The 27,676-nt window shown below is 42.4% G+C and overlaps 1 protein-coding gene across 1 annotated transcript; it reads right to left on the minus strand.

Annotated features, from left to right (window-relative positions):
- Positions 1–1,551: 1,551 nt before the first annotated feature.
- UBQLN1 (ubiquilin 1) lies at positions 1,552–27,288 on the minus strand. The gene is made up of 11 exons (XM_084278723.1): positions 27,084–27,288; positions 16,902–17,053; positions 12,336–12,451; positions 10,881–11,143; positions 9,926–10,084; positions 9,047–9,290; positions 8,432–8,574; positions 7,339–7,422; positions 4,954–5,069; positions 4,467–4,635; positions 1,552–2,766 (listed from the first exon to the last, which is right to left on the minus strand). The coding sequence occupies exons 1-11, from the start codon at positions 27,240–27,242 to the stop codon at positions 2,614–2,616; spliced, it is 1,758 nt and encodes a 585-aa protein (XP_084134849.1). The 5' UTR covers positions 27,243–27,288; the 3' UTR covers positions 1,552–2,613.
- Between the last annotated feature and the right edge of the window lie 388 nt (positions 27,289–27,676).

Genomic DNA, 27,676 nt, shown 5'->3' on the forward strand with positions numbered 1-27,676 from the left:
AGGTGGTGGGTTTATCACACAGGCACTGACCCAAGGCGAGGAGGACACAGCACACCCCTTCCAAAACTAGCTCTCTTGCTGTCATGTTCCCAGAGCCGCAGAGCAGCTGGTTTGAATGCACTCATGTTAAATCTAAGTGGCCTCTGTCAGTCCCTCCTGCCGTGACTTGCAGCAGCAGGCCAACGATCAGTCAACACAGAAGTCGGCAACTGTTGTAGCTGGCAGTAGTTACTGATAAGAATTGGTTGAACTTCAAAAGGGAAACTTAGCTCAAGGGCTCACTAGGGAATTTAGGTCAAACTTCATCTCTTGTTGACTTGCAGTAAAGATTGACCTCAAATATAGCAGCTCTGAGTTTGAAATGCTTACACAGGTGGACTGGGCATCTTCTCAAGAAGGTGTTCATGCTAGCTAGATTCTACTGCTTCAGTGTCTTAGTAAAGCTTCAGTAAAATTTTTTCCCTTCACTGTCTCAACCCTCACTTTTTCCCCTGACAGTCACTTTTGGATGTTAAGAAGGACCTGCCTTCTGAACGATGAGGGGGAGTGTGTCTTAATTTCTTCAAAGCAAAGGCCCAATAAGGCACACTATAAAATCAAGTCAAATTAGTTATTCTGAAGGTTTCAGTTAATAGTCATTGTGAAAATAACTGGAAAAGTTTAGTGATTGTGCTACAAAGAAACCACTTGCAATCTATCATTTCCCTGTCATGGCCTAGTACTCAGTGCAATGAAAGCCACCCACCCAATAGAAGTCACTGTGAAGGCATGATGACAGGTGTGGTCACCAGCTAGGAAATAAATAACTAACTTTGTACCCAAAGCGTAAGTATTTTAAAAGGTTTTGACCATATTTAAATCATGTTACCAATAGAACACATTTGAATTTATTTCTGTTTATTTACAACTCCATGCTGCTGTATCTATGAGACTTTGATCCAAAGGCAGAGGCTGCCAACCACAATTAGCACACCGTGCACCAGCAGCCCTGGTCAGTTTCCTTACTGGCAGAGCAAGGGGCAGGATGACGGGGCAGCGAATGAAACTTCTCTTCTTGTGATAAGGCTGTAGCAGAGCTCATGCCAACACAGCTGCCTGTGTGGCCAGACGGTTTTAAAACTTCACTGTGTGCTGAAGTGCGCTCAGCTTTTGCTTGAAACAACTTTCAGTTAAAATGGACAGTTTAAGCCACTTGCAACCAATGATTTAGAGAGCAAACTGAACTTATATTTGCACCATCAAAAGAAGATGACTGTTGGAAGTGTTCAAGAGCAGTGCAGAAATTCAGCAAGCACATCCTCAGCTACACTGACAACCAAAAAAAAAGCAGATGCTACTCAGTAGTGTCTTTTATTCTGTTGCCCCCATATTTAAGCTAAATACTATGCAAAATCTTATGCCTCCTACTCTCCTCCCTCCACCTCACACTCCCAGGGTTGCTTATTAATCTTAGCCCAGAACTAGTGAATATTCCCCGAGCTTACTCTCCAATTCCAACTCTTAAGCTGTTTGGTCATCTTGAATTCTATGTAATCGTCAACTTCAAACACATTGAGACAAGATGCTTAAAGATTTTTAATTCATTTACTACCTGTGCACAAAAGAAGTAACTACCAAGAAAAAATTAAGATATACAATATTTTTTACATGGTGGTTGAAAGTAATCAAAATTATCACATGACCATGAAAGTAATGTTTCCAATTATTAAAAATTGGGGTACATGTAAGAATCTCAATGGATCAAGCCCAAAAAGCCTCAAAAGCCATTTCAGAGCACAAAGCAGCACCCCTTTAATGGGCACAATGATAAAGGTAATTTACAGTTAACTTTGTGAATATTTAGACAGTGTTACAATGCAAGTTTCTATACAGTTAGATGTAAAGAAGTAACCAGAACAGGAATTCTAGTATATTTTAAATGAACTTGCTTAAGCATTTTTTCTGGGATGATTACCAAAGATGCTGGAAGAATCTAAAACAAAAACATGTCTTAGGACTTCACCCTACCACCCCAACTTTTGTGCATTACTTAAATTCTCACTCTATTGCAATGTGAAAATCTCTAGAAATGAGCTGTCCCCATTGTATATATTGTGTTTATAACTTCATAAAAATTAAAGTGAAAATGGCAGATTACTCAAGTGGTATAAATCTTACAGCATTTTGCTAGCCAAAAAAAATAAAATACATGCCGTAATCACAGTAAGCAGTATTGGTACCCACAAATTGTAGCTTCAATTAATTTGTTTCATTTTTTTAATTTGTATTCTACATAAATTACTACTGAAGGCTAATGTTTAAGCAGTAAATAAACTGGACAGTTGTAGGTCAGACGAAATCAGTTCAACCTACTGTGGAAGCTGATACTGTTTCAAAAAAAAAAAAAAGGATCACAAGTAATGCAGAACAGAAGAAGTGTGATGCATGCAGAGTGGAAATGCACCGATTCCCACTGCGCCAAGAAAACTACTGCACACCACCTGAAAATGCATCAGACCGATTTTAGTTATAACAGGACAAACCCGGGTCAGAACGAAATAAAGCAAATATTTTAAAGATTTAAAAGCTGTTATCAAAAATAAATTACATTTTTTCAAGTGAAAAGAAACACTGCTATGAAGGCTGAGAGCCAAGCAGCCTTTCAATAGCTGCATTGATGTCTCCTCCTGTTGCTATTAGCGCTTGTAAGTTCGCCTCTCGGTTCAGAAAGCCCATTGCACTCAGCTGCTCCAGTTGTTGCTGAAATCGAACTTCTGGATTTTGTAACTGCAAAGAACAAAATTTCAAGCTATAAAAGCATAGCACACATTTAGCAAAGTACAGGTTTTAAACATAGTGGGTGCTGCACCACTCCCTGTCTTCACTAATTTCAGTCTGCATCATCCTCAAGATCCTAAAACTAGACTGGCCTAAGTTGAGTTCACAGTGGAATTGATGTTTAGCAAGTCAGAGCAGATCCCGTTTTTAAGAGTATCTACACTTACATGACGTTCTTGATCTACAGGAAAAGTGCTTGTTTGATTCAAAAGAATTACAATTACAGTGGGTAAATTTATGTTCCAGTTTCTTGAAGACAAGACTTCAACCTAGTAATGCAGAACAGCAAGGATGATGCTGTCGCTACCAGCAATGGTGAACACCATAGGCCTTTTTTTAACATCATCACCTTTTCGAAATCTCAAAGTAATTGCTGACTAAAATTATCAAAATTGTAACTGTTGGAAAGCTTCATTAATCTAAGGAAAACAGACAGCTGTGCTTTATGTGATGAACCAGCTCACACAAGCTCATGGCAAAACTATGCATGATTTCAGTGGTATGATTTTCAGTTCAGAGGCATTTTTAATCTGAAGAATTACAGGAAAACAATACGCTGGACTAATACTGAGAAGTGACATTCTGAAATCAATGAGCTCATTTAGATACCAACACAGAACTTGCACCGCTACTGCTACCCTTCCTTTTGTTCTAATTCAGCAGATTCATACATCAAGAAATTACCACAAGTTATTAAAATCTGTGTATGGTTCCAAACCAAGACAATGGAAAGATGTAACTTAAAATTTAAGAACCACTTTCCCCTCACGCAGAACTAAATGGCATGTTGAGAGCATGGTAAGTACGAAAGTATGAGAATATGGTTTCCTACAGCAACGCTGACCAACGCTTTCTCATGGCTAGGTAAGGAGATAGAAAATCCATCAGAGCAGCAAGCTGAACTAGCTCTCCCTGTGCCAACAGAGGAGGAAACAGCAGGACTGGCCCTTCCACACTCTGACACTACACTGGGTATGTACCAGCGCCAGGGTGCTGTTTCACACCAAGCTCTCGATGGTTAACAGCATGCCTCCTTTCCAGGCAGACTTGCTCACCACCCTACAGCTACTGCCAAAGCTGCTGCCTCTGCTTGGCTTCCACCAGAGCTCTCTGGAGACCCTCAGTCTCACTCGGGAAGTTAATCCAATGCAGTGCACTCTGCACCTGTGGAATGTCCGTGAAGCCAGACAACATATTCAGGGCTTCAAATGACCAGAGTGTGGCTATTCCAGTGAGTGGAACAGAGGCTTAGTCAGGGCTAGAGAGTCACAGCCAGCAATAAAGCATTGCTGGTGTTCCATACGCTTCAGCTTTTCTCTTTCTACCTACCAGTGAATCTTAACACCTCAATCTGCATCAATCATTCCAAGCATTTCAGAAATTCTATTTATGCACTCATATGAAGATGTGTGTATAAAAATCAACAGTTCAGGAGGACACTTCTACTCAAATTTTATGTTTTTCCAGTATCTACTTGCACAGTTGCAATTGCAATTTTAAGCCTCCTCTGCTCTCCTTTGACCAGAGGTATCCAGAGAGCTCTCCCCTCAACCATCAGCCTCTTTCCTACTGGTGCATAATGGAAGTGCACTGTGCATAGTGGTGCACAATGCAAATGATTAAAAAGATAGAATATAGTGATGTTTTACCTGAGCATTTGCACCAGCAAGTGCCTGCAACATTTGTTGGACAAACTGCTGGTGACCAGGTTCAGCAGTTCCTGATGTCGGATTTCCACTTTCACTGGGAACAGAACTAGATACAGTGGACCCTGAAGGAGCTCCAGTGCTTCCCAATCCACCTAAACCAGGATTAAATCTGCATAAATGACAGAAAAAGAAATACAACACTTTAATAAATACTAGCTCATCTGCTCTTGTTTATTGAATTAATTAGTGAAAATCCTGTCAAAGAGTGAATGACGATGTAAGTAAAATCTTAAGACCCGTCATCTCTCAGTAAGAGGTGCCGAGCCGGCCAAGTGTGACAGATCCCGACACAAGTCTAGTCACACCACAGGAGGCAGGAGCCTCCTGTTGAGACAGACTGGGCAAATCTCTGTATGTACAACTAAGGAACAGGGTAACACAGGAAGGTTGGCAGAAGTTCTCGTATCAAGGCGTAAGACAGACTTACCCTGGTATGAGCCCCGGTGCTTCTGTTGCCAGTGTCTGCAAGCCCTGCTGAATCTGCAGCAAAGCCTGCATCGCTCTGGGGTTTGACATAGCTGACAATGTGTCAGGATTCTGCATCTAAGAAGGAGAGAAACTCTTAATTGCATTCAGATGTTCAAAGTTAATCCTTATTACTAGATGCTTTATAGAGTCAGACACCATGCCAGAACTTGCTTTTCAACTTTACATTTGAATATTTACGCTAAACTCTTCAGGTACTTTTTTTTAATTCTTCTGAGAAAACTTCCACAGGAGATGATCAATGAACTCTCTAGCCTCTCAGACCGACTTCAAATAGCAGACAGGCTTATTGATCTTGGCAGCCCTCACCTGACAACTAGACCAAAACCCTTCTGCAGCAAATATGGTCTTGATTCACACAGAAGTGCACAGATTAAGGTCAAACTTCCTTCTGTGCAGAACAGAACTGCAGGATATGGTATGAAAAATTCTGGCCTGAAGTATAGGCATGTAACGAGACTTAAGCACAGCAAATTGTTAATAATTTTCTGCATTCATCTCTTGGATTTTTGTCTTCCCCATAGCTAAAAATCACAGAATAGCTAAATATCTATTGGCAAAGTTTATTCAAATAAAGTGCTGGGGCAGCTGGTGAAGATCTGAAGCCCTGTGGGAAAGGACTCAGGTTGGAGAAGTTCATGGAGGACTCTCTCCGGTGGGTGGGACCCATGCTGGAGCATGGTGAAGAGTGAGGAGTCCTCCTGCCTATGGAGGGAAGGAGCGGCAGAGATAACGTATGATTACCTCATCAAAACTCCATTCCCTGTCCCCTTGTGCCACTCTGAGGGGGGGGGGGGTGGGGGGGGGGGGGGGAGAAATCATGGATAAAGTTGAGCCTAGGAAGAAGGAAGGGGTGACAGGAGGTGTTTTAAGATTTGGTTTTGTATCTCATTATGCTACTCTGTTTTCATTGGTTAACAGATGCATTTTATTCCGCATTGAGTCTGTTTTGCCTGTGATGCTAATTGCTGAATGACTTCTCCAGGTCCTTATCTTGACCCATAAGCCTTTTAATATGTATTTTCTCCCCTGTCTAACTGAGGAGGAGGGTAATAAAACAGCCCTGGTGGGCATTTGGTAGGCATCAGCCAAGTCAACCCAATATTGTCATCATTCTAAGAATACACAGGTATTTCTCTGCTTCACCTGCTAATGCTGCTGTTCATCTGACTTAAGACAGCAAATACAATAGTGAACTATCTGTGCAGATAAACCCCAAGGTGATACTGACAGGATGAGATACCCAAAGGAAATTGAAATGATTCCTACTGTCCCTTCATTAATTACTGTTTATTCAGAGATTTCAAAGCATACATGTGGTGCTAGCTCCTCAGGTAATACCACTGTTCTGTGATGACTCAGTAGTATGAAACATTACCATCATTCATGTGGTTGAAACAGTTTTCTTCTGAACTCTGAACTTGACACTGTAATTTTTGTGTTAATTACTTCACTCAAAACTGCCTATGCACAATCAGATCTCAGCAAATCAGAGTAAATTGCAAGATCTGCCTAATGATGGATCTTGAGAACCGGACTAAGGTTTCAATTCCTAAAAGAAAAAACAAAAAAAACATCCTGGATTGCTCCTATTTGGGGAACACAGTACTACTACACACTCTGGCAGCTAATGCCAAGCAGATACCTGGGCTCCATGCACAATGTCATTAAAAGGGAACGCAATCTTTTACAGGCAGAAAACTGCAGAACACACTTCTGAATTAACTAATGAACTGGGTCTTCCATGGGATGCTGCAAGATCTCTTTACCCAAATACTTAAGGCAGGTTTTAAGAAGTAGGAGAAAAGCAAAGTGAAACACTACTCCAGCAGTGGACAAAGTACTAATCTCTTTATCTGGTGAAACAAATCACAATACAAACAAGTGATCTCTGGCTGATGCATGGTAAGAATTATTCCTTCTAAGCAGAGAAATGAGAGCAAATCTAAGTGGTTCTGCTGGCCACAGACAAAACCAACTTTACTGTGAGTGTGGCAGAGCACTGGGACAGGCTGCCCAGGGAGGCTGTGAAGTCTCCTTCTCTGGAGATACTCAAAACCTGCCTGGACGCTGTCCTGTGCGGCCTGATTCGGGTGATCCTGCTTTAGCAGGGTGATTGAACTAGGTGATCTCCAAGAGGTCCCTTCCAACCCCTGCTGTTCTGTGATTCTGTGGAGTCAGGTTTAGCTTTTGGAAGGGATGCAGCAATAATTTATTAGCAAAAGACAACCTAATGAGAATATGTTACACAATCTAGCTTTTAGCCAAATCAAAGACACCAGTTGTGACTTGCAGACATGTATTAACATAAAGTATTACATCTTACTTGCTGAAGGAAAGTTGGAAGTTGTTGTCTCATTTGTTCCTGAAGTTGAGGATTTCCAGCAAATAAAGGATTATTCAACATCATCTATGGGACAAAAGCATTTAACTTCAAAGACCTAGCAGTAAAAGCCACTGCAGATTTTAAGACAACTGCTTAAATGCTAAGTAATAACAATCTATGAAAATAACCTCAAGGAATAATCATCTACATCTCCTTTGACCAAAAGTTATTTTGAATCGCCAGCCTGAACAAATTTCAGGTTTGTGGCAGGGTTTTGTGAGGGGTTTTGGTGGCTTGTGTTTTTGGCTTTTGTTTGTTTACTTCACAAGTGAATGAATTATGAGATACCTGCCAAGACAGCCTCAATTCTATTGCAAGGAAAACCTTCCCTGCTCAGCCTTCCCTATAGATCTAAGCAATCATTCTGCTGTAAACATTACAAAAAGTCAGGGATATTTTCCAAGTGAGTGCCTAATACAAAAAAAAAAAAGATACCTTTTTTATATCTCAGTTCAGAATATGTCTTCAGACATTGCTGGTTTAAGTAAAATTTGAAAGCATTTCTATGATACCATCCATAGAACATCATCTGCCCTTTTACAGCGAGCATGGGTCACAAAAGAGAACTTAAAACCAAAATAGCAATTAGATGTGACGCCACCTGCTGTTCCTTCACTCTTCATCTCCCAGAAGAGTTGGGGTATTTAGTTACTATCAGATTCACCTTCATTTACAACAAAAAACTTCTGCATTGTCCGGTTGGTTTTTATGCAGGGTGACAAGTTTAAGAGTGGATAAAACATACACAAACTTACAAGTTATTGTAGAAGCATGCCTGCAACAAGTTTTTTTAATGTAAGTAGGTAACAATTTCAGTAAGGTAAGCACCAGCATTAAAAACCAGGCCATTCACTACAGGCAACGTTGAGATGCTGGCATAAGTGAAAATTCAACTTCTTTTTAAGCTTTTGTTTTGTGGGTTTTTTGTTGTTGGTTGGGTTTTGTGTGTGGTCTTTGTGTGGGTTTTTTTGTGGGGGCTTTTAAAAAAACAACTTCAATGCACACAATACAGTGCTAGACCAAATGCATTTACCTGTACTGCAAGATCAGGATTCTGGCTTAACGACTGCATCATGCTTCTCATATAGGGTGCAGACAACATATTCTGCATAAGTTGTGGGTTTTCCGTTATCTGCTGTAATAAGCTCTGCATTCCTGGTGTGTTGAACATACCAGCTTTAAAAAAAAAGTAAAAGGCCACCTTAGTAAACATCCTGGATATCGTAAGACCAATCAGACTATCTAAAACCAGGACATAACCACTTGATTTCTAAGACCTTTAGTTCCTGAATTACACCTCTATGTGGTTCTGCTTACACAGACACCTCTATTCTACAAGACAACAAGCAGTCCCACTAAGTATCTACATTACTGTCTGTTTTCACATTTGCCCCCAAAACAGGAAAAATACTATCATTCATCTAGAGATTCTCTACTTTTGTTATTTTAAGGTAATACAACAGAAGTACTATTATCTCTCTTGGTCTGCTTTTCACGCTTGTTTTTCTACAGAGGACTTCTGTACTAGTCAAAGGTTCTATGAAGTCAATGGCAATAAAAACTTTGAATCAAAACCTCCCTAATGTAAGAACCATCTCAGCAATCTCCAAGCACATGTAAATATATACCACTGGAAAAACAAACATACCTCCTAGTCCAAGTCCCAAATTCGGGGCGGCTGAGCTCTGTCCTGTACTGCCAGAGGTGCTGTTTCCATCACTGCTACTGCCACCGCTCTCACCACTAGTGCTGGTACTTGTTGTGGAAGTCTGTGAGCTGGACTGAGGAGCCCAGGGATTTGGTAGAGGATCTCTATTTTCTGTACGAGATGGCTGACTTTCTCCTCCTGTTGATGCATTGCTTACTAAAGAGGCAAATGGGTTACCTCCAAACTACAGAAGAAGGAAAGCAAACCTGTAACATCTACTAAAGCCAAATGTTATGTCTGCTATATATGTTAACTTTCCAAGATTACACATGAAGATAAATTTTGATGGCTCTTCATCAGTTATACTCACCAACCTACAGTAATTCATTGTAAATATTCTGAAAAGGTGACAACACTGAGAAATACTAGCACCTCCAAAAAAGTTAAATCACATTTCTTTTTAAAAGCTGTGGCGCTACTGCACTGGTATTCTGATCACAGTAGTGCATACTGCTTTGAAACTTCAAAGCCTTTTTTCTTCCCATCGTAGGTTCCAAGTTACTAACCACACCCTTGAAGGAATTTTCCTGGGCTTCATAATTTTAAGGCAAAGAATTAAAGGAATTCAAATATAAGCAATGCAGAAATTCATTAGCTTTAAAAATCCTGTGTCCTTCTAAGCTTGAAGAAATACAAGGTATCACTTTGTATGTTTGAGAAACCATTAAGTTCTTTCCTCTCAAGAGTAAAAGGCCTCACAGTGACTTCCAGCTTCAAGAACTGTTTTGTCAATTATTAGGACGTTTATGCTATTACACACACTTTAAAAAAAAGAAAAAGAAAGAATTTACTTCCAGTGCATTTGCAATCTCTTCTCACCTGCTCCTGTGCCGCATTCAACATTGGCTCCTGAATATCCGTGTACATACGTCGCAGGGCGTTGTATCCACCTGGGATACTTTCAAGGTTGCTCAAGGCTCGGTCTTGGTTTCGCATCATTTCCTGCATCATTGCAGGGTTTCTAGCAAGTTCTAATGTCTAGGGAAGTGGAACGTTTAATCTGTATTAATAAGAAATCCATTCCAAAGTGAAAACGTCAGCATTTAGCAATGTCTTCAGTTACTACTGTCTAACCCAGTTTCAAATTATGCTTAAAGCCAAATACAGCTGTCAGCTTGGTGGGACTCAGCTGAATTAGGTATTTAGCCAGCATTTTACCACAGCTCTCAGTGTGCTGGCTGGGTCAGGAAGCACTAGCTAAACAGAAGAAAACCTTTGAATTAACTTTCTCCTTCCTCCTTCATCTTTTCAACACAGTATGTTCCTGTCATTTCTAACATCATTACAGCAGGCAGTCTATAATGTGAACTCTAAAATAAATAGCTACATTTCCAAAGAGGGTTTTGGTACCCTCTGCCACTCTGCATATCTTACGGGACATCTAATTTGAGAGCACTCAGAAGTGACCACAGCTAGATAAAATGAAAACATGAACTACTTTGGATAATTACTAGTTTCACAAACTCACTATTGGCTAAACAACTGTATGTTTGCAGTACACACAGGGACATCCAACTAACTTCTGAAGGCATGATTACAGTTTTCAGTGTCCTTCAAAACTATGCTGCAGATTTTCTGAATTAATCAGTCTACTGCAGACACTAACAACTAGAAACAGAAACAGTTGCCTACAACACCCTGTTACAGGTTTTCTAAGAAGTCTAAATACTTCAAAGAATGTTTAAGTGCACAACTAAGCACATCCAATTCCTACTCTGTTGTTCGCAGTTACAGTGTAATCAAAGGTCATGAACTTAGAGATCCTTCTACATACCTGTCTCATTATATCTGGATTATTCAGCATGTGGCTGATTTCTGGATTTCTCTGTATCAGTTGCTGCATTTGAGGGTTAGCCATAATTAATTGCCTCATCAGGTCAGGATTTGAAAGCATGCTCTGAACAAATGGATTTTCCATTATCTGAACCATCATTTCTGGGTTGGACATAAGTTGCCGTTGCATCTGACTTTGCAACTCTGAAAAGTTTGATGTACTTAAGCCCAGGCTACTCAGACCTGCCAAACCTCCAAGGCCACCTTTAAGAGGATGAAAAAAAAATTTATTTTTTTGAGGGGGGGGGCTAAAAAAGCACACTTCTAGTATACTTTTAAATACATTGACATTCGTTCTAAATACAAAGTACTTGAACACAGCCCACATTCCAAAACAGTAAAAGTCTACCTTTGCAAGCCTGTTAACGAGTCATCCACTAAGAATTTGCTTCTTTAACGAACAAGATACATGAGCAAAACCTGAACAAACTGCATCTGAAATATAACTCGTTACAATTTTACCAGCTTTTCTTCTCATTTTCCACAGCTAAGATAAAAGGGATGTCTGAGTTTTGGAGCCCCGGGTTCTCCTCACCCCCAACATTTTCCAATGCGTTTATAGTAATCATTATCTGTCTCCTCTTGGTTAGGCTACAACCAAGAGATCTTCCAATATGACTCATATTCCCTATTTTCATTAAAATTAGAACTGCTCTTCTTATTAATGCACCAAGAACTACATATGCTGTGAATTCCACTCCTTTTGGAGTCCAAACAATTATTTTTCAGAGCGTACTTGTCAATCTGAAAAACAGTGGTTACCTAAAAAAGCAATTGCTTACCATGGTTAGTTTTCCAATTCTACCTCTCCCCCAACCTATAAAAGCAACTGAAATTTAAAACACAGAACCAAAACCAGTACCATGATTATAGAAATAGCCAGTATTTTTTAGCCAATAGACTGCAGCCTCTTTATTCATGAAAGAGAGGACTGATAACACTGTCAGACTTGGAACCTGACATATACCGAACACTAAAATTAGCAGCAAATTTACTTCTGTTCTAGATCTTGGCTTCATGTTACTGGTCCAACTCCATCAACACTCTCCTCACAGCGATTCAGATGCACATTTAAGGAGCACAAAGAAGAAAATTTCCCTGGAAGCAGATTCATTACCCATTGTTCCAGAACAGAACATCAGTGGCACATTACTACTGAAGGTGAAACAGCACAAGTCTGAAGTTCTGCATATAAAATTAATGAAACAACTTTCCTCTGATAACTCACTGATCAGAGTCCTTTTACAAACAATACCACAGATATGTGTAATCATTTTTTTGGGTGGTATTGTTTGGGTTTTTTTTAAAGTTATGTCTACATTAGAATAAAACTTCAGGAACAATTACCTGAATCCAAGAGAGGACACCCACCATGATACCTAACAAATATTCTTACCCAAGCCAAAAGGGTTAGTATTTGTTGAGGCTGATGTTGAGGTACTACTGCTTGATGTTGATGTGGTAGCAGTACTCCCAGAGGTGTTTGCTTGTTGAGCTGCATGATCTTGTGATCTGAAAAAAGCAGGTTTAGGAGTTGCTTTCAAAATTTTGAGTCTTTCAAAAAAAAAAAAAACAAAACAAACCACACCAACACCCACAACACAGTTTTCTCTAGATGGCTTCCTATAACAAATCTTTCACAGACATCTGTAACATTATTTGGGGGTTTTTTTCAGAACAGTAGTCTGAAACACTAAGAACATGGATAGGCACTGCTACTACCTGCTCACCCTGTCATAGAACCATAGAATAGTCTGGGTTGGAAGTGACCCCAAGGATCATGCTACAGGCAGGGCCACCAACCTCCAGGCATGATCCAGACAAGGTTGCCCAGGGCTCCATCCATCCTGGCCTGAACATCAGGGATGGGGCATCCACCACCTCACCACTCTCTCTGTAAAGAAATTCCCACGAGTATCTCATCTAAATCTTCCCTCCTTTACCTTCATTCCATTCCCCCTTGTCCTGCCATTGTCTATCCTGGTAAAAAGTTGATTCCCCTCCTGTTTATATGCTACCTCTGTCCCCAGAATGCCCTGTAAATTATTTTTTTCCTGAGTCCTTACCTTGGCTTAAAGATCTTTGCCTTATTCAACTGTACTCAAATATTATTGATTACATGCCACAGAGTTAAAGAAATAAAAGCCTATCAAGATTTAATGCCAGATTTATTTCATTCCTTATTGAATATGAAATTGAGTTAACATTGGTCTTCTAATTAAAAATTTAAAGCAGCATAATTTAGCATAGACACTAAAGGCTGCCCAAGTCATACCCAACACACCTTTCTACTGCAGAAGGATAAAAACAGGCACTGCCATGTAGTAAAAGACATCGAGGAACTGAACTTCTGTAAAGCTAACCTAGCCTTTATTCAAAAAAGAAAAAAACCTTTCCTGAGGTTTCTGAGAGTTCTGAGACTCCAAGCTAAACATCAGCCACCAAACCCACAGACAGAAACCAAAGAAAAAAATTAAATACTTTGCATGCTTCACACATTCTTTCAGCAGTCATCAACAGTCACTTACAGGTAAGTCCCTCTGCTGGTATACTCTGCTAATTGTAAATAGGTAAATAAAACATGAGATGCTAAAATCAGCAGGGTATAGACTGCCATAGGACCAAATCACCTTATTTAAGTTCTTTATGATGTTCTGTGTGTGAAGGAGGAGAAATTAATGAGTCCACAATATGTAACAGTTCTTCTAAAGCTTAAATCCAGAATCACAGAATCGTAGGGGTTGGAAGGGACCTTGAGAGATCATTGGGTCCAACACCCCTGCCAAAGCAGCTCCCCAGCTCATATTGCACACAGAGGTGTCCAGATGGGTCTTGAATATCTCCAGAGATGGAGACTCCACCACCTCCCTGGGCAGCCTGTCCCAGGGCTCTGTCACCCTCACTGTGAAAAAGTTCTTCCGCATGTTGGTGCAGAACTGAAAGCTCTGAGCACTGAAAAGGGGCTGGCCATTTCCCCCTGCATCCCATACTTAAGATTAATTAAACATTAATGAGGTCCCCCCTTAGTCTTCTCTGGGCTCAACAGTCCCAGCTCACTCAGCCTTTCCTCACAGGGGAGATGCTCCAGGCCCTTAATCAACTTTGTAGCCCTTCTCTGGACTCTCTCCAGGAGATCCCTGTCTTTTCTATACCAGGGAGCCCAGAACTGGACACAATACTCCAGGTGGGGCCTGACCAGGGAAGAGTAGAGGGGGAGGATCACCTCCTTCGACCTGCTGGCCACACTCTTCCTGATGCACCCCAGGATCCCATTGGCTCTCTTAGCCACCAGGACACACTGCTGGCTCATGGACAACCTGTCATCTACCAGGACCACCAGGTCCTTCTCCATAGAGCTCTTCTCCAGCAGGCCATCCCCCAGCCTGTACTGATACAAGCAGCTATTCCTTCCCAGGTGCAAGACTCTACACTTGCTTTTGTTGAACCTCATCTGGTTTCTCCCTGCCCAGCTCTCCAGCCTGTCCAGGTCTCTCTGGATGGCAGCGCAGTGTTCCTGCGTGTCAGCCACTCCTCCCAGCTTTGTATCATCAGGTACTTGCTAAGGGTGGATGCTATTCCCTTATCAGGATCATCAATGTAGATATTAAACAGGACTGGACCAAATGATCCCTATTGATCCCTATGATCCCTATTAATTAGTTTTTGTATATTTTAATTGGTATTCCATATATTGTATATTTAATTGGTAATTCCCATCATTGGTATTCCCATGTTGTTTACTTTGAGCTATATCAAAACACAGACAGATTCTGTTGAATGAAAACCTCTTCTAGAGGAAACCTTTCAGATGAACACTAACAATCCAGTAAAGAGAACACCTGGCTTTGACATAAACTGTCCTGACATAAGGCACTGGGAGAAACTGTGGGCTCCTCAGAACAAGCTTTAACACTCTCTAGCATTAACGGCAACTGGGAACTTTGAACACAAGACAACTGTCATTAGCTTAACAGCTCTAACTTCAATAAGGAAGACTCTAGACCATATACTGACCATGGATCTTCTGCTACAGACACTTTGTTTCCTTTGGTCTAGAAAACACATAAATCTTTCCTCCATAAACAAAAAGAAAACAGTAAACATAAAACCCTATTGGTTTTTCAACTGAGACATTTTAAGAAGCAACTGTACTTCACGTAACACATGACAAAGGTTTTCAAAGCTATACAGAAAAGTAGGCGAGGCTGAAAACTTGCAGTTCATAGTGGTTGCATGGAAACTGCAGGTATATAGCCTCAAAATAACAGTCTGAGCGTCAAGTCTGTCAGACTCAGGCCTGAGTGAGTAAAACTCCTGTGAAGTGTATCTCATATTTTATATCCACTTTGCCACTGTGTTTCCTCTGGAGGCTTGACAACAAATTCTAGGTGCTGACGTGGAGCTTTGTATTCAGAAACTCTTAACTGCTACTCTGACACAGCACAGGCCAGGTAATTTGAAAATTACACTTCTAATAGTGTTTAGAAGGGCAAAGATCTCCTTCAGATCTATTTTCAGAAAAGAACTCAAATATAATGCAGCAACAGTAGCAGCAACCGTTAACAGAGAAGTAAATCATAGAATCACAGGCTAGTTTGGGTTGGAAAGGACCTCAAAGATAATCTAGTTCCAAACCCCTTGCCACCCTCCACTGGCCCAGACTGCCCAAAGCTCCATACAACCCGGCTTTAAACACTTCCAGGGATGGGGCTTCCACAACTTCTTTGGGCAACCTTAAATGGCATAGTATAAAGTGATTGAATCCAATCTTGATACTCATGGCCTAAAATCATCACCTGATATACCATGCTGGCAGTGTTTTAAGTCCTGCCTTTTAGGTCAAGCATAAAATCCAGATGTTTTGCTAAGAATAATAGTGAGATGGTTCAGAACAACATTGTATTTTCTCAAAGGTGATTTTCATTGTGCTGGCAATTTTCTTCAGCAGGTCTTGGAAGTGTATTTTTAGTTTGCCTTAAGCTAGTAGGTGAAAACGTTACTGCCTCATTTCAACCCTGGGCAGATATACACTAAGGTTTCCCTCTGTACTTCCTTGTCCAAGGCATGTTTAAAACATTCTGAAGATAATGGAAATATACTCTTCTAAAACCATTTTAAAAGAAAGACACAATGACATAGATTGCAATGCTGACAGGACAGATGCAGTGATACCAAAAATTCCCCCAAAGCTGTAAATGTTGCCTTGTGCATAGGTGCTCCTGTGGCCAAGGGCAAAATGCACGAAGATACAAGAGACTGATATTGGTATTTCAGTATGTATAGTCCTTGTAGGTCCAACCTAAGAATGCTGCAAAGACTGTGCAAGTCAAAAGCATCCTGCTATCACTAATTATGAAGCTGTTCTGTCAGACTGGACTGCAGGCAAAAAAAGGAGAAGTTATGACAACAGCAGGACACTGTTTTAGATGCACAGGGCACACAGATGCAGTACTGGCTAAGCCTGTATACAAGGCTAGGATGGCTATCAGGCCTAAATTTCAGGCCGGAGATGCACAGGGAACGGAGACCACTGTCAGTGCAAACAATAAGGTTTTTTGGCAGAGTCAACACTCCAGGACAGGGAAGATAGTCCTGCCAGGATGTGAGCATGCAATGCAGCCATCACTTTTAATAGGTGCCATGATTTTATGCTAATGCTACTAATGACAACATGTACCTAAATTTCAGTGTTACTAATAAGCCTTTGTGATTTGGTAAGGTCTGGAAAGGGAAAGCATATTTCCTTTCTCTCCTAATTCCATGTTCCTTCCTTTACCACCTGACATTTTCCCACAAGAGGAAATCCTCACCACAAAAAAGAAACACTTAAGTGGAAGAGGAGCAAGAACACTTTCAGTCTAGAACAAACCCATTAACGACGAAGCAAGCTAGATACAACTGAGGAATACACTCTTTTTTACTTCTGAGAAGTAAATAGAAAAGCATTCATCAGTATGGTTACCTGTTTTGTGTTTTGATAACCAAGTGAACAGTCAGTCCATCGTGAATTCCATGCTGGGTCAAAGTATCCTGGTCTTTCAAAATCTTTCCGGCAAATATCAACACAAGCTGATCCGTGTGGGACTTGAAACGCTTAGAGATTTCTTCCTTGAACTAAGCAAAAAAGTTAGTATTATACATTGATGTAACTGAATAGTGAACTATACTTTTTAAATGATGTAAGGACAAGCTATTTTGTTCACATTTAATGTATTTTGCCACTTGCAACACACATTCTGCTTTATATGATCTAGAAACGCTTTAAGCTCAGGTTTTTTGTCCATAGGAAGATGGAAATCGGTTATTCCTTTTTTCCATACAATAAAAATCAGAAGAGTTTCCCATCTGCATCACTGGTTATGTAACTAACATTATCAAAAATCTGATTCCATTTAAAGACTGCTGTGGCTTCAATCAGGCATGGATCCATGACAAGAAACACATACTAGTACATATACTACTTACATATACACACTGTAAAGTCTGTATATAACTACACACTAGTAAGAATACACCAAAATATATACAAAAGCACACAGAGCACTGAAGCCATCCGTTGCTGAAAGGCCCAGGATGCTATGTCAAAAGTACAATAAAAGTGTCTATACCATTTCTGGAAGTGAACAGAGGTATCCTTTAGACACATTCTTGCTGCTTCCCATGTGTCAAAACTCGCACCCCTTTCCACAGAGGTGAAAGTTACCTCCCAGGTGGGTTCTGCTTTCTCCAAAACATGACATGCTTGCACAACCTGCATTCAAAGCCCAGGGCTTTGTAATCAGACACCTTCTTCAGCTGACCACAAAATCAGACCCTCATTAAACATGGAAGCCCTGTGTATACATTCTTGCTCTCCCTGCCAACAATAATCAGGTAGTGCTCTGAGTTTTATTCTTTAGAAAAAGCCTCTCACTGGCAATATTTAGACTTGCAAGTATTCCAGAAATTCACTCAGTCCCTGCCCTCCCAAAGTGGGTTATTTACCTGAATTACTCCTGACATGTTTACCTAGTTTGTTCTCTAAGGTCCCCAGTGACTTTTCTTCCAAGAAACCTATTCCAGTATTCCATTATCTCAGTTCTTCATTGTCCTGCCCACAATGAACAGGGATTGCTGTTCTCCTTATAACAAAGATTTGCAGCAAGGCTAATTTTTCCTTGTGTTTTATAATCCAATCATTCCCACTGCTCTCTGGATTTTCAAATCCAACTGCATCATTTTGTAAGTGCTGGGCTAAGACTCAGCCAAAATATTCCACACCATTTTTCATCTATACTTGGCGGAACATCATGATAAACTCCACATCTTGCATGCTATATCCTTATTTGTAAGAAAAAGTGAGAAATCCACATAGAAAAACATTCATGTACCAGTGCTGACTTATTTAACAGCTATGAACTCTAGACCCTTTTCTGCCAAGCAGCTATTCAGGCAGCTGCTTCCTATTCTGCATTCTTCTGGTTAATTATTCTTAATATGCATTCCAAAGTAACACCAGCACAGCAGAAATGCTCGTAACTCAGTATAAAACTAGCGCAGAAAAAGAAGGAACTATCATACCGTGCCTAACCAAACAGCAATGTCATCTGCCATCCTATGTTCCACAATATGTTGAGACAGCAAGACTCACAACTTAATTCTCATTAGAAGGTTGATACTGTAGCATAAGCTGTAGTATAACTACGTATATTGTAGTATAATTCATAGAATCATAGACTATCTCAACTTGCATGAGATCCATAAGGATCACTGGGTCCAACTCCCTACTTCTCACAAGACCACCTAAAACTAAACATATGACTAATAATGTAACCCAGATGCCCCTTGAACTTTTGACAAGCTTGGTGCTGTGACCACTTCCCTGGGGAGCCTTTTCCAGCAGCCAACCACCTTCTCAGTGAAGGGCATTTTCTTAATATCAAATCTGAACTACTCCTGACACAGCTTCACTCTATTTCCTCATGTTCTACTGCTGGTCACCACAGAGAGGACATCAGAACCTCCCTCTCTGCTGCCACCCTTGAGGAAGTTGCAGACTGTGATGAAGTCACCCATCAGCCTTCCCTTCTCCAAGCAGAACAAGCCAACTGGTCTCAGACACTCCTCAGAAGTCTTGCCCAGCCAAACACTTCACCACTTTGTTTGCCCTCCTCTAGACACACTCTAACAGGTCATAACAATGTCCTTCAAATTACTTTATCTTAAACTAAGTCCTATCACATATTTCTAGAAGCTGCTATTTACCCATAAGGTGAAGGAAACAAAACACCATACACAGAACACAACCAAACAGTATTACTAGTAAGCAGGTATCACAGACTACACACTTCCATTTCCCTACTTGCATATGCTGCTATTTAGATGATATGCGAAAACAAGACTACAGTAAGACATGAATGCAACTGCCAATGTACCAGGAGACCCCCCCCCCCAACAACTGCTACAGTAACACACATGCAGGACCCAAATGCACAATGTATCTCTTTGCAAGGGTAACAGTAATGCTATCAAGAACACTGAGCCAATACACCAATGGCTGAGGTACATTTACAATAAAAGCCTGAGGTAAAAAAAAAAAAAGAGAAAAGGTGACATCTTTTCAGCACCTTGTTGCATTCAGCACAACCTTGGGAGTTTTCCAACGATGAGGTATAAACAGGACCAAGCCCTCTGTCTGACACTTCATTCACACAAGACTATCACATAAAACAGAGGTTACTATATTTTGCAAATGAGCCTGCAGCTGGTGCTAACAGGCAAAGACACCACCAACAGCAGATTAACTTCACGCTTTCTTTTGCTGAGGCATGAGAATCGTCTATACCTCTGTAGAAGGCAATCCCAACAACATTTTCAAAGTACGTGGGTTGTGGGGGTTTTTGTCAGCATGGAATATGTTGCTTCTGGTGAAGAAACAAACAAACAAACAAATAAAAAACCCCAAAAGATGAACAAGTCAGCCTTCAGCATCTCCTGACCTCTGTCAATACTGTAAGGTGATTAGCCTTAGGCCAATTTGCCACAAGTGACTACTGTTTGCACTGTGAAATAAAGTCAAGGAGAGTGGCAGACAAGACCCTACCATTTTCTGGGAGCAAACACCTATCTTCAGTATTCTCAGTCTCTCACTGTTAATGGCAACCAAACTGCAAGACCACGTCTCCACGGTAAAAGGGAAAACCCCAAAGTTTCTTTAAATTCAGGCAGCGAAAGGACAAGAGAAATGACTGGTGTTCTTACTCCCACAAACTTTATTGGTGTCGTTTTATTGGACTCCTCACTGATCTCACTGGCAACAAATAATTCAGAAGATAAGGTGCTACAGCTCTATGGTAACGAACCACAGCTTTAGCAGTGGAGATGACTACTTCAGTCTTCTTCTCCCTAAACAGAACTGTGAACACCTAGTAGGTAACACCTCAGAGCCTCAAATTCATCGTGCAGGATCAACAGCTAAGGGAATAAAGGAAATGAGATTATGTTCATGGCAGTTCTAAGGAAATAAAACTTCAGCATTGTTTAAACCTTCAGCTTGTACAACTGAACTAACACTACTAATAGAATACAGTTAAGATACTTTAGCACCTGGGAAAAACAAGAGCAGGAGGAGTTCAAAATGTCAGTAGCTGGAAACGAGCATTTCTGACCCATTCTCCTGCTGCACTGACTCCTCCTTTTTATTCACATGTAACACTCCAAGCAACAGTTTCAGTTGATTTGTTTTATTGTTCTAAAATACAAGTTTTGTTTTACTGTAACAATACTAGGCATTATGATATCACAAAGGTATTCAGTTGTATCTGAGCAGAAAAAAGGACATTAAGCTGTTAAAATAAGGAATGTTTCACCATACCTAACACCTAGGACATTCACAGAAACTAGCTCGTTATACTCCTCTAGTAACTGAATACAACAAAAATAATGTAACATTATAGCTACTTTGGACATAATTGTTAGATGGAACAGTGGAGACAAACACAATGGGAATCAGACTGAAACACAAGACTAATATCTAGACAGAAGCCTGGTTTCTTTTCCCAGGGAGAAAAGGAGAAGCATCCTTAAGTGGAAATAATTAATTTAAGGTCACAGCCTCCTGAAAGTGTGGCAACTTGTAGATTTAACATGCGTTAGTGCGAGTCCAAAGATATTCTTGTTGAAGCACCTTGCCCACAATGCCATTTTACCTCAAGTTAACTTGTTTCTATCAACATTTTTCTTTTTTTAATAAGCATGAACAGTGTACTTTTTCACACTGAGATTTTTTTTAGCTGCACATCAGCACTTCTTGTTTACATTCTCAATTTCCAGATCAAATATCTTCAGATTTGCCCATCTTTTAAAAACCTCAGCCCAATACTCTACTGACCAAACTCATCCCTTTTGTTCCATGTTAACAAAAGGCTCCACAAACCAAGTGAGGATTTCTATTAAACCTGCTCTGAACTGACTTACAAAGGTAGGGGTGGACACCACAGTGTTGATGCCCAGTGCTGCATGTTCCTACCTGAGCTGGGTAAATAAACACTGTGTCACGGAACAAAGCAAATACCCGAATACAGGTGAAGTACAACAGCTGACTGTTCCTGAGACTTCTGCACTGTCACCCTGCAGAGCAGACTCATACTTTCAACAATAACCTATTAACATCTGACAAGTTGACCTAGGCAGGGCCTGGAAGAAAAGGTTACTTCAGCCAAAGTTAAAATCTTAACTTGCAAACTGTGCTTTGATATGCTACCACTCTATAATGATTCAAAAGCTTTTGCTGCCTCACCATATGACATCAAAACTAACAACTGTAATAACATTACTATCCATTCAAATGACAAAGTGCTGTAAAAAAAGAAAACAATGCTCTCAACCTTGGCTTAGTAAGACATTTTTAAATTACAGTAACAGTCTGAAAGAGGCCTCAGTGAATTAACATCCAACTCGCACTGAAAAGTAACAGAAAACAGGCCTCCAAAAACTGCAACCGCTTTGAAAATACTAAGCTACAACTTTATCTAGATGACAATAAAATAGCAAAGTTGCTGACTTCCCACACTGAACTCTTGTTCAGAACACAGCATCAGATGGCATGGAAGCAAAGGCTTGTATCTGGAGGTTTACATTCCCAGCAGTGCCTCAAACAGTTCTACCACACAGAAAGATTTTAAAGTTGCATTACCACGTTCAGAACTGCTGTTTGGAAACACACCCATGGTCATCTAAACTTTTGCCTATCATTCCTATAAGCCTATTACCTGGACTTTAGTCTCATTTAACATCCACACCCACAAGTTTCAAGAGGAGCTAACTCTGATGAGCTCCAGCTTTCTTTTATCTAGTACAATTAATGGCTGCAGGTCTCCTGACCCACAGAGTAAGGAATCACAAGCACAGTCATGGCAATATAACAGCTGATAGTTATCTTGTCCTTTCCTGGTGAATCATACTGGTAATCTTATGACCAAGAATTAAAGTGAGTCAGTGAAAACAGGATTTCATCACACAGTACTTGGACACTATACAGGAAGAGGGACAAGAACTTGTGGTTTCAAGCAGGAAAGCGCTTGTGGCCTACAGCACACAGTTTGCAGGAGACACAGTGTAGCTAGAAAGCATATTCAAAATTAGGCTGCTGTAAAAGCCTACTCTGCCTTTCATGTCATAATGCTGAGCTACCATCTTCTGTGCCCTTGCCAATGGCCCATGCTACTTTGAGAAACACATTACTTCCTGAAATCTCTGCAGCCAAACCAAACTCACAAAACACCCAAGACCCTTGGTGAGCTGACACAAGGACAGCCCATCAAGGAAAAGCACAGCAGCGCAGCGTAGTGGGAAGGGCTCAGGACTCACTTTCCCAACGGTTCTCTCTGGCATCCTTCAGCTTGCCAGGCTACTTCTCCATGGTCCCACTGAGGAGAAATGGTTTGCAGTACTTCCCTTCTCCATGAAAAGCACTTTGCAATCTGGAAAGCATTGCACTTGCAACAGATCTAACCTGTTTCCTAGCAAGTCACTGAGACTGTAAAAGGACATAAAAGGGTTCTGTGTAAAGTGGGATTCTTGCAACAGAGCCCTTTTTTGAGAATCTACTCTACATTTTCCTCTCTGTGAGGAAACAGCAAAGATATTTCATCCTTCAAATTAACTGGGAGGAGCTTGGGACACGTCCATTTTTCCCGATTATGGTCAAGAAAGCAAATGACTTGGTCCTTTACCCAATACTGAGCCAAACTGCTCAGCATACAAACAGGTCTCACAGGGGAGAGAAAAAAACATACCAAAACAAAACACACAAACCAGATGGGTAGCAGCTGCAATCAACTGACCTCCCAGAGTGGCTTTGTACTTGAAGGCTGTTTTTCATTACTACCTGTACACTCGCTGTTCCAGCAGCACAACAGGGGATGAGCAATAACAAATCCTATACTGCTGAAGTCTTCCAAGAGTGGAAAAAGTCTTCCTTGACTTAAGAGAGTTGCAAACCAGACTTACATTAATGGAGCAATATAAAATAAGCTAGTAGTCCTAAGCTTGACCCCGATGATGACTCAAAATATTTACCTAGATCATGTTCTGGCAGTATTCTGAAATGACTGCAAACAAATAAACAACAGCCAACTCATTAAGTCGTAATGTTAGGTGCAGAAACATGCAACTGAATAGGGTTTGTTTTGCTGTATGAGTTTGGAGTTGTTTGTTCTTCTTTCAGCCTGAAAATACAGCAGGCTTACTGGCCCAACTATGCCAACAAACCCAGTTGCTGATCCCAGATACATCAGAACCGTTGTTCAACCTGGTTTGTATTTAAGATTAATTGATTTCTGAAGGCTGGCTTCAGAAATGCCACATTTACTATTGGTGCCTATTATTAACAACAGCTTTTTTTTATGGTTTAGGATAAACAGCCAATACCAGTCACACTCCAGGTGCTTTTTTTTTTTCTTTTAGTGCTAGCTATGACATTGCCTGGGACTCCAAGGAAATGGTCAGCCCAGAGGGGAGGTAACAGTTCACAGAAATCAAGATATAACTGCAAAGCTAATCTCTTAACAGCAGCTTCAGGGGACAACACTCAGAATTTAAGATATCTGTGGACAACATTCTATTAATTACCTAAGCTTGCACAGCTGCTTGCAGGAAAAGTTCTGTTCTTCCTAAGATGTATAACCATTTCAGGATGGGTTGGTTTGGTCTTTTGGGGTTTTTTTAAGATAATTGCTTATTTGAGAACCTGGCAGCCCCACTGGTATTCACATTTGAATCAATCTCGGTAAAGTCAAATAGATTACAAAATTCACACATTAAGTTACTCTGTTTATAATAAGTATCCCAACTGACTGCAGGCTGCTTTCAGGGCAAACACGATCCTCAGGTCACATCGAGCGGACGAATCTCTTTTCAAAAACAAAAGAAAACAAAAACCCCAATACCTGCAAAAAACTTTTACAAACACTGCATTGATGCTGCCCACAAATCTGTGGTGAACAGAGAAGTGAAAAGCACCCCTTTCAGACTGAGATTGCTGGAAAAGCAGTGACAACATTAAAAAGCAAACACAGTCATTTTACCTTAGGGAGAAATGCCTAGATTAAGCTTGCAGAGAGAGTAGCTGATAGCATACAATACGGCAGCTGCCAAAAGACCAGTGAAGACAGGAGTAATCTCACCCCTCCAGCAGCTGGAGAGAAGACTTCAGTGAAACTTATGTCTGGGATACTTATAAACCAAATGCTGACACAATAAAAACCCTTCTGTGAAACAGACCCCAGGGTAACAACCTGAAAGAACGTGGTGGTTTAGCCCTGGCTGGAGGCCAGACACCCACCAAAGTCAGTCTATTACTCCCCTTCTTAGTTGGACAGGGGAGAAAATATATATTAAAAGGCTCAGGAGACAAGGAAGGACAGGGAGAGATCACTCTGTCATCTATGGCATGGGCAAAACAGACTCAACACAGAGTGAAGAAGGAAAACTACCTACTTTACTACACTACACTACAAAGAACAGTGAAACAGGAGTTGGGAGTGTGACCAAATCTTAAAACAAACGCAACCAGATCTTAAAACACTTTCCCCCCCACCACTCCCTTCTTAGCAGACTTTAGTCAGAATTTTGCTCCCTTCTTCCCCCTGCTTGCAGCACAGGGGGGCAGGGCCTGGGAGATGGGGGCTTCGGTCAGTCCCTTGCAAGTTGGTTTCCTTCTTGGCCGGGTGCTGGGGTGGGGGGCATTCATTCCACACCCTCCCCCTGCTGCACCGTGGGGTGTCACCCACAGGAGACAGTCCTCCACAAACTTCTCCAACATGAATCCTTTCCCACAGGGCTTTATCTCTTTATCACAGTGTCTCTCAGTCCCAGCCCCCACGGGATCCCAAGCCTCCCCCCAGCAAATCTGCTCCGATGCAAATATTTCTCTCATCATCTCTGTGTCTCTGATTCTCCTCACGGCTGCAGGTGCTGGCAGGGGCTTGTTCCAACGTAGGGTCACCACGTCCTCTCTGTGTCTCCACCTGCTCCATCCAGCGTGGAGCCCCTCCATGGGCTGCAGGTGGGGTCTCGGCCTTTTCCATGGGTTTCTCCACCGGCTGCAGGGGCATCTTTCTCTCCAGCACCTGGGCCACCTCCTCCCCTACCCTTTCCCAGCCTCAGTAAATCTTCTCACTCCCTTCTCCGGTGACAAAATGCAGCTGCTGCTGGGTTGTTTTCTCCTGTATGTGATTCCCAGAGGCGCTGTGACTATCTCTCGGCTGCCACTTCAGCCTTGAATTGCCCAACATTTACACCTTTTGGGGCCGGCAGAAAACGGCACCTGCTGCTTACAAAACCCGTCTCAGCAGCACGGCCTCGCGAAACTGCAACCAAGAAGTATCAGCATTTTGCCTCTTCACAGCAGCTAGGCACAGCAGGAGTCTGGCATTCTAGCCAAGGTGCTGGCAAAGCATTTTACACTTGGGGAGCTTTTACTTCATCTTTTGTGCCCTCCTCTGATAATGACACTGTGTCTTTAAGCTCACCCATAAGGGATGATTTCAAGCTCTGTATACAGACACTAGTAGCACTCTCACATATGTGACCATTTTTTGGTGAGGTCATCAGTTACCAACCACATTAAAAATGTGAAGTTGAATTCAACTGCCTCAGGCAGAGATGTTTCTGAGAGAATCTGAGAGCAGTTTTATGTAAAATGAAGATCTGAATCTCCTTCAGGAAACTTTTTTGGGAGTGTTTTAGCATAGCAATGACTACATCCTTCAGGATCAGGAAACCCCGACTGTACAGAACCTCTACCTTACACTGATTTGCAGCTTTCTAACTTAAATTCTAGCCAATATTTGCATGGAAAACCGCTGAGAGTTTCAGGAAATGATTCAGTAGGTGTCACTGCTTTTATTCAGCCAAAGGTACCGACAGACTTTCACAAGAGCGCAAAAAAGTCCCTAATAATTGAGAGTTACACAACAGTACCGCCACGCTAAGTACCATATCAATACCTAGCACCTTTAAGCACAGCATAAGACACGCCTCATTTGTACTGTACATTTTCCAAACGCAGCTTAAGGACCTGACTTCCCTAAAGCGAGGACGTCTTTGCATAACCAGCGTGCCGTTCTTAAAGACGGTTTTCAAATGAGATAACCACCACCCGACAGCACTGCCACGCAGGAGGCCGCACACATTTTCTATAGTCACGCCAGCCAGCTAACCAGCCCCCTACTTACAGACTGAGTCAGCTCGACGGGGCAACTCACAGTTAGAAAACGAGCTACATCCACCTCTCCCGGGCCGACTCTCGGCATTGCAACAGGGAAGGGAGAAGCTGAGGAGGAGGAGGAGAAGCCGGAGGTTTCTCCCCTACCCCCACCAGCCTCAGATGGCAGCAGTCCCCTCCCGGGCCGGGATAGGCCCGCTACTCGCCCAGCAGCGCCCGGAGCAGCCGGGGAGAGCAAAAGATGCTTTGTCACCGGGAAAGGCCCTCGCCCCGCAGCGCTGGAGGCGGGAACCGCGGGCCCGGGCTCTCCTCCGGGGCTGCGCTCCAGCCGCCCCCGGGCTCCGACCCCCGCCTCGGCTACTCCAGCCAGGCTTCCGCCGCCCACCCCCTCGTCCGGCGGCTCGCCAGCCGCCTCAGCCCCCCAGCCGCCCCCCTCACCTGCCGGATGCTGCTGGTTTCGGACACGGCGAATTCCTCTTTCTCTTTGGGCGTCTTCACCGTGACTTTGATGATCCGCGGCTCGGCCGCGGCGGAGCCCACCGCGGGGGAGCGCGGGGGGCTGCGGTCCCCGGCGGGACCCTCCGCGCCCTCCGACATGGCGGGGAGCGGCTGAAGCCTGCCCGGCGCGGGGCTCCCAGCGCCTACGAGGCCGACCCTGCGCTCCGCGCAGCACCCGCTCCCGCAGCGGCGGGCGGAAACAGCCCGGCTCCGGCGCGGCGCAGCCTGATGACGTCCAGGAGCGGGGAAGTTGCTAGAAAGGGGCGTTGCCTGCCCGGGCGTGGGCTTGCCCGTCTCCAGCGCGCCTGCGCCGGCGGGCGGCGCGTGCGCAGAGGCGCGCCCGGAGCGCCCCGGCAGTGCGGTGCGCTCCGCGCATGCGCCGGGGCGTCGCTGGTGTGTGGCCGCCCCCTCCCGCTCCCCCACCCCCGGGTTGCGCGGGAACTCCGAGTCCCGGGGAGGCGGGTCCCCTTCAGGGCAGCTGCTGGCGCCTGCTTGGAGCTGTGAGGCTTCGAGCAAACGCCTGAGGGCGGCTC

The sequence above is a fragment of the Gallinula chloropus genome, assembly GCF_964237585.1.
Source record: "Gallinula chloropus genome assembly, chromosome: Z".
Taxonomy (NCBI): Eukaryota; Metazoa; Chordata; class Aves; order Gruiformes; family Rallidae; genus Gallinula; species Gallinula chloropus.

Bases quoted from the DNA above. Each gene is read 5' to 3' on its own strand.
- UBQLN1 (XM_084278723.1), bottom strand. From the start codon at position 27,242: ATGTCGGAGGGCGCGGAGGGTCCCGCCGGGGACCGCAGCCCCCCGCGC. The intron at 12,452-16,901 runs GTAACCATACTG...TGCTTTTTTCAG, and splicing joins GTTATCAAAACACAAAACAG to ATCACAAGATCATGCAGCTC. The intron at 7,423-8,431 runs GTAAATGCATTT...TTTGTCCCATAG, and splicing joins ATCCTGATCTTGCAGTACAG to ATGATGTTGAATAATCCTTT.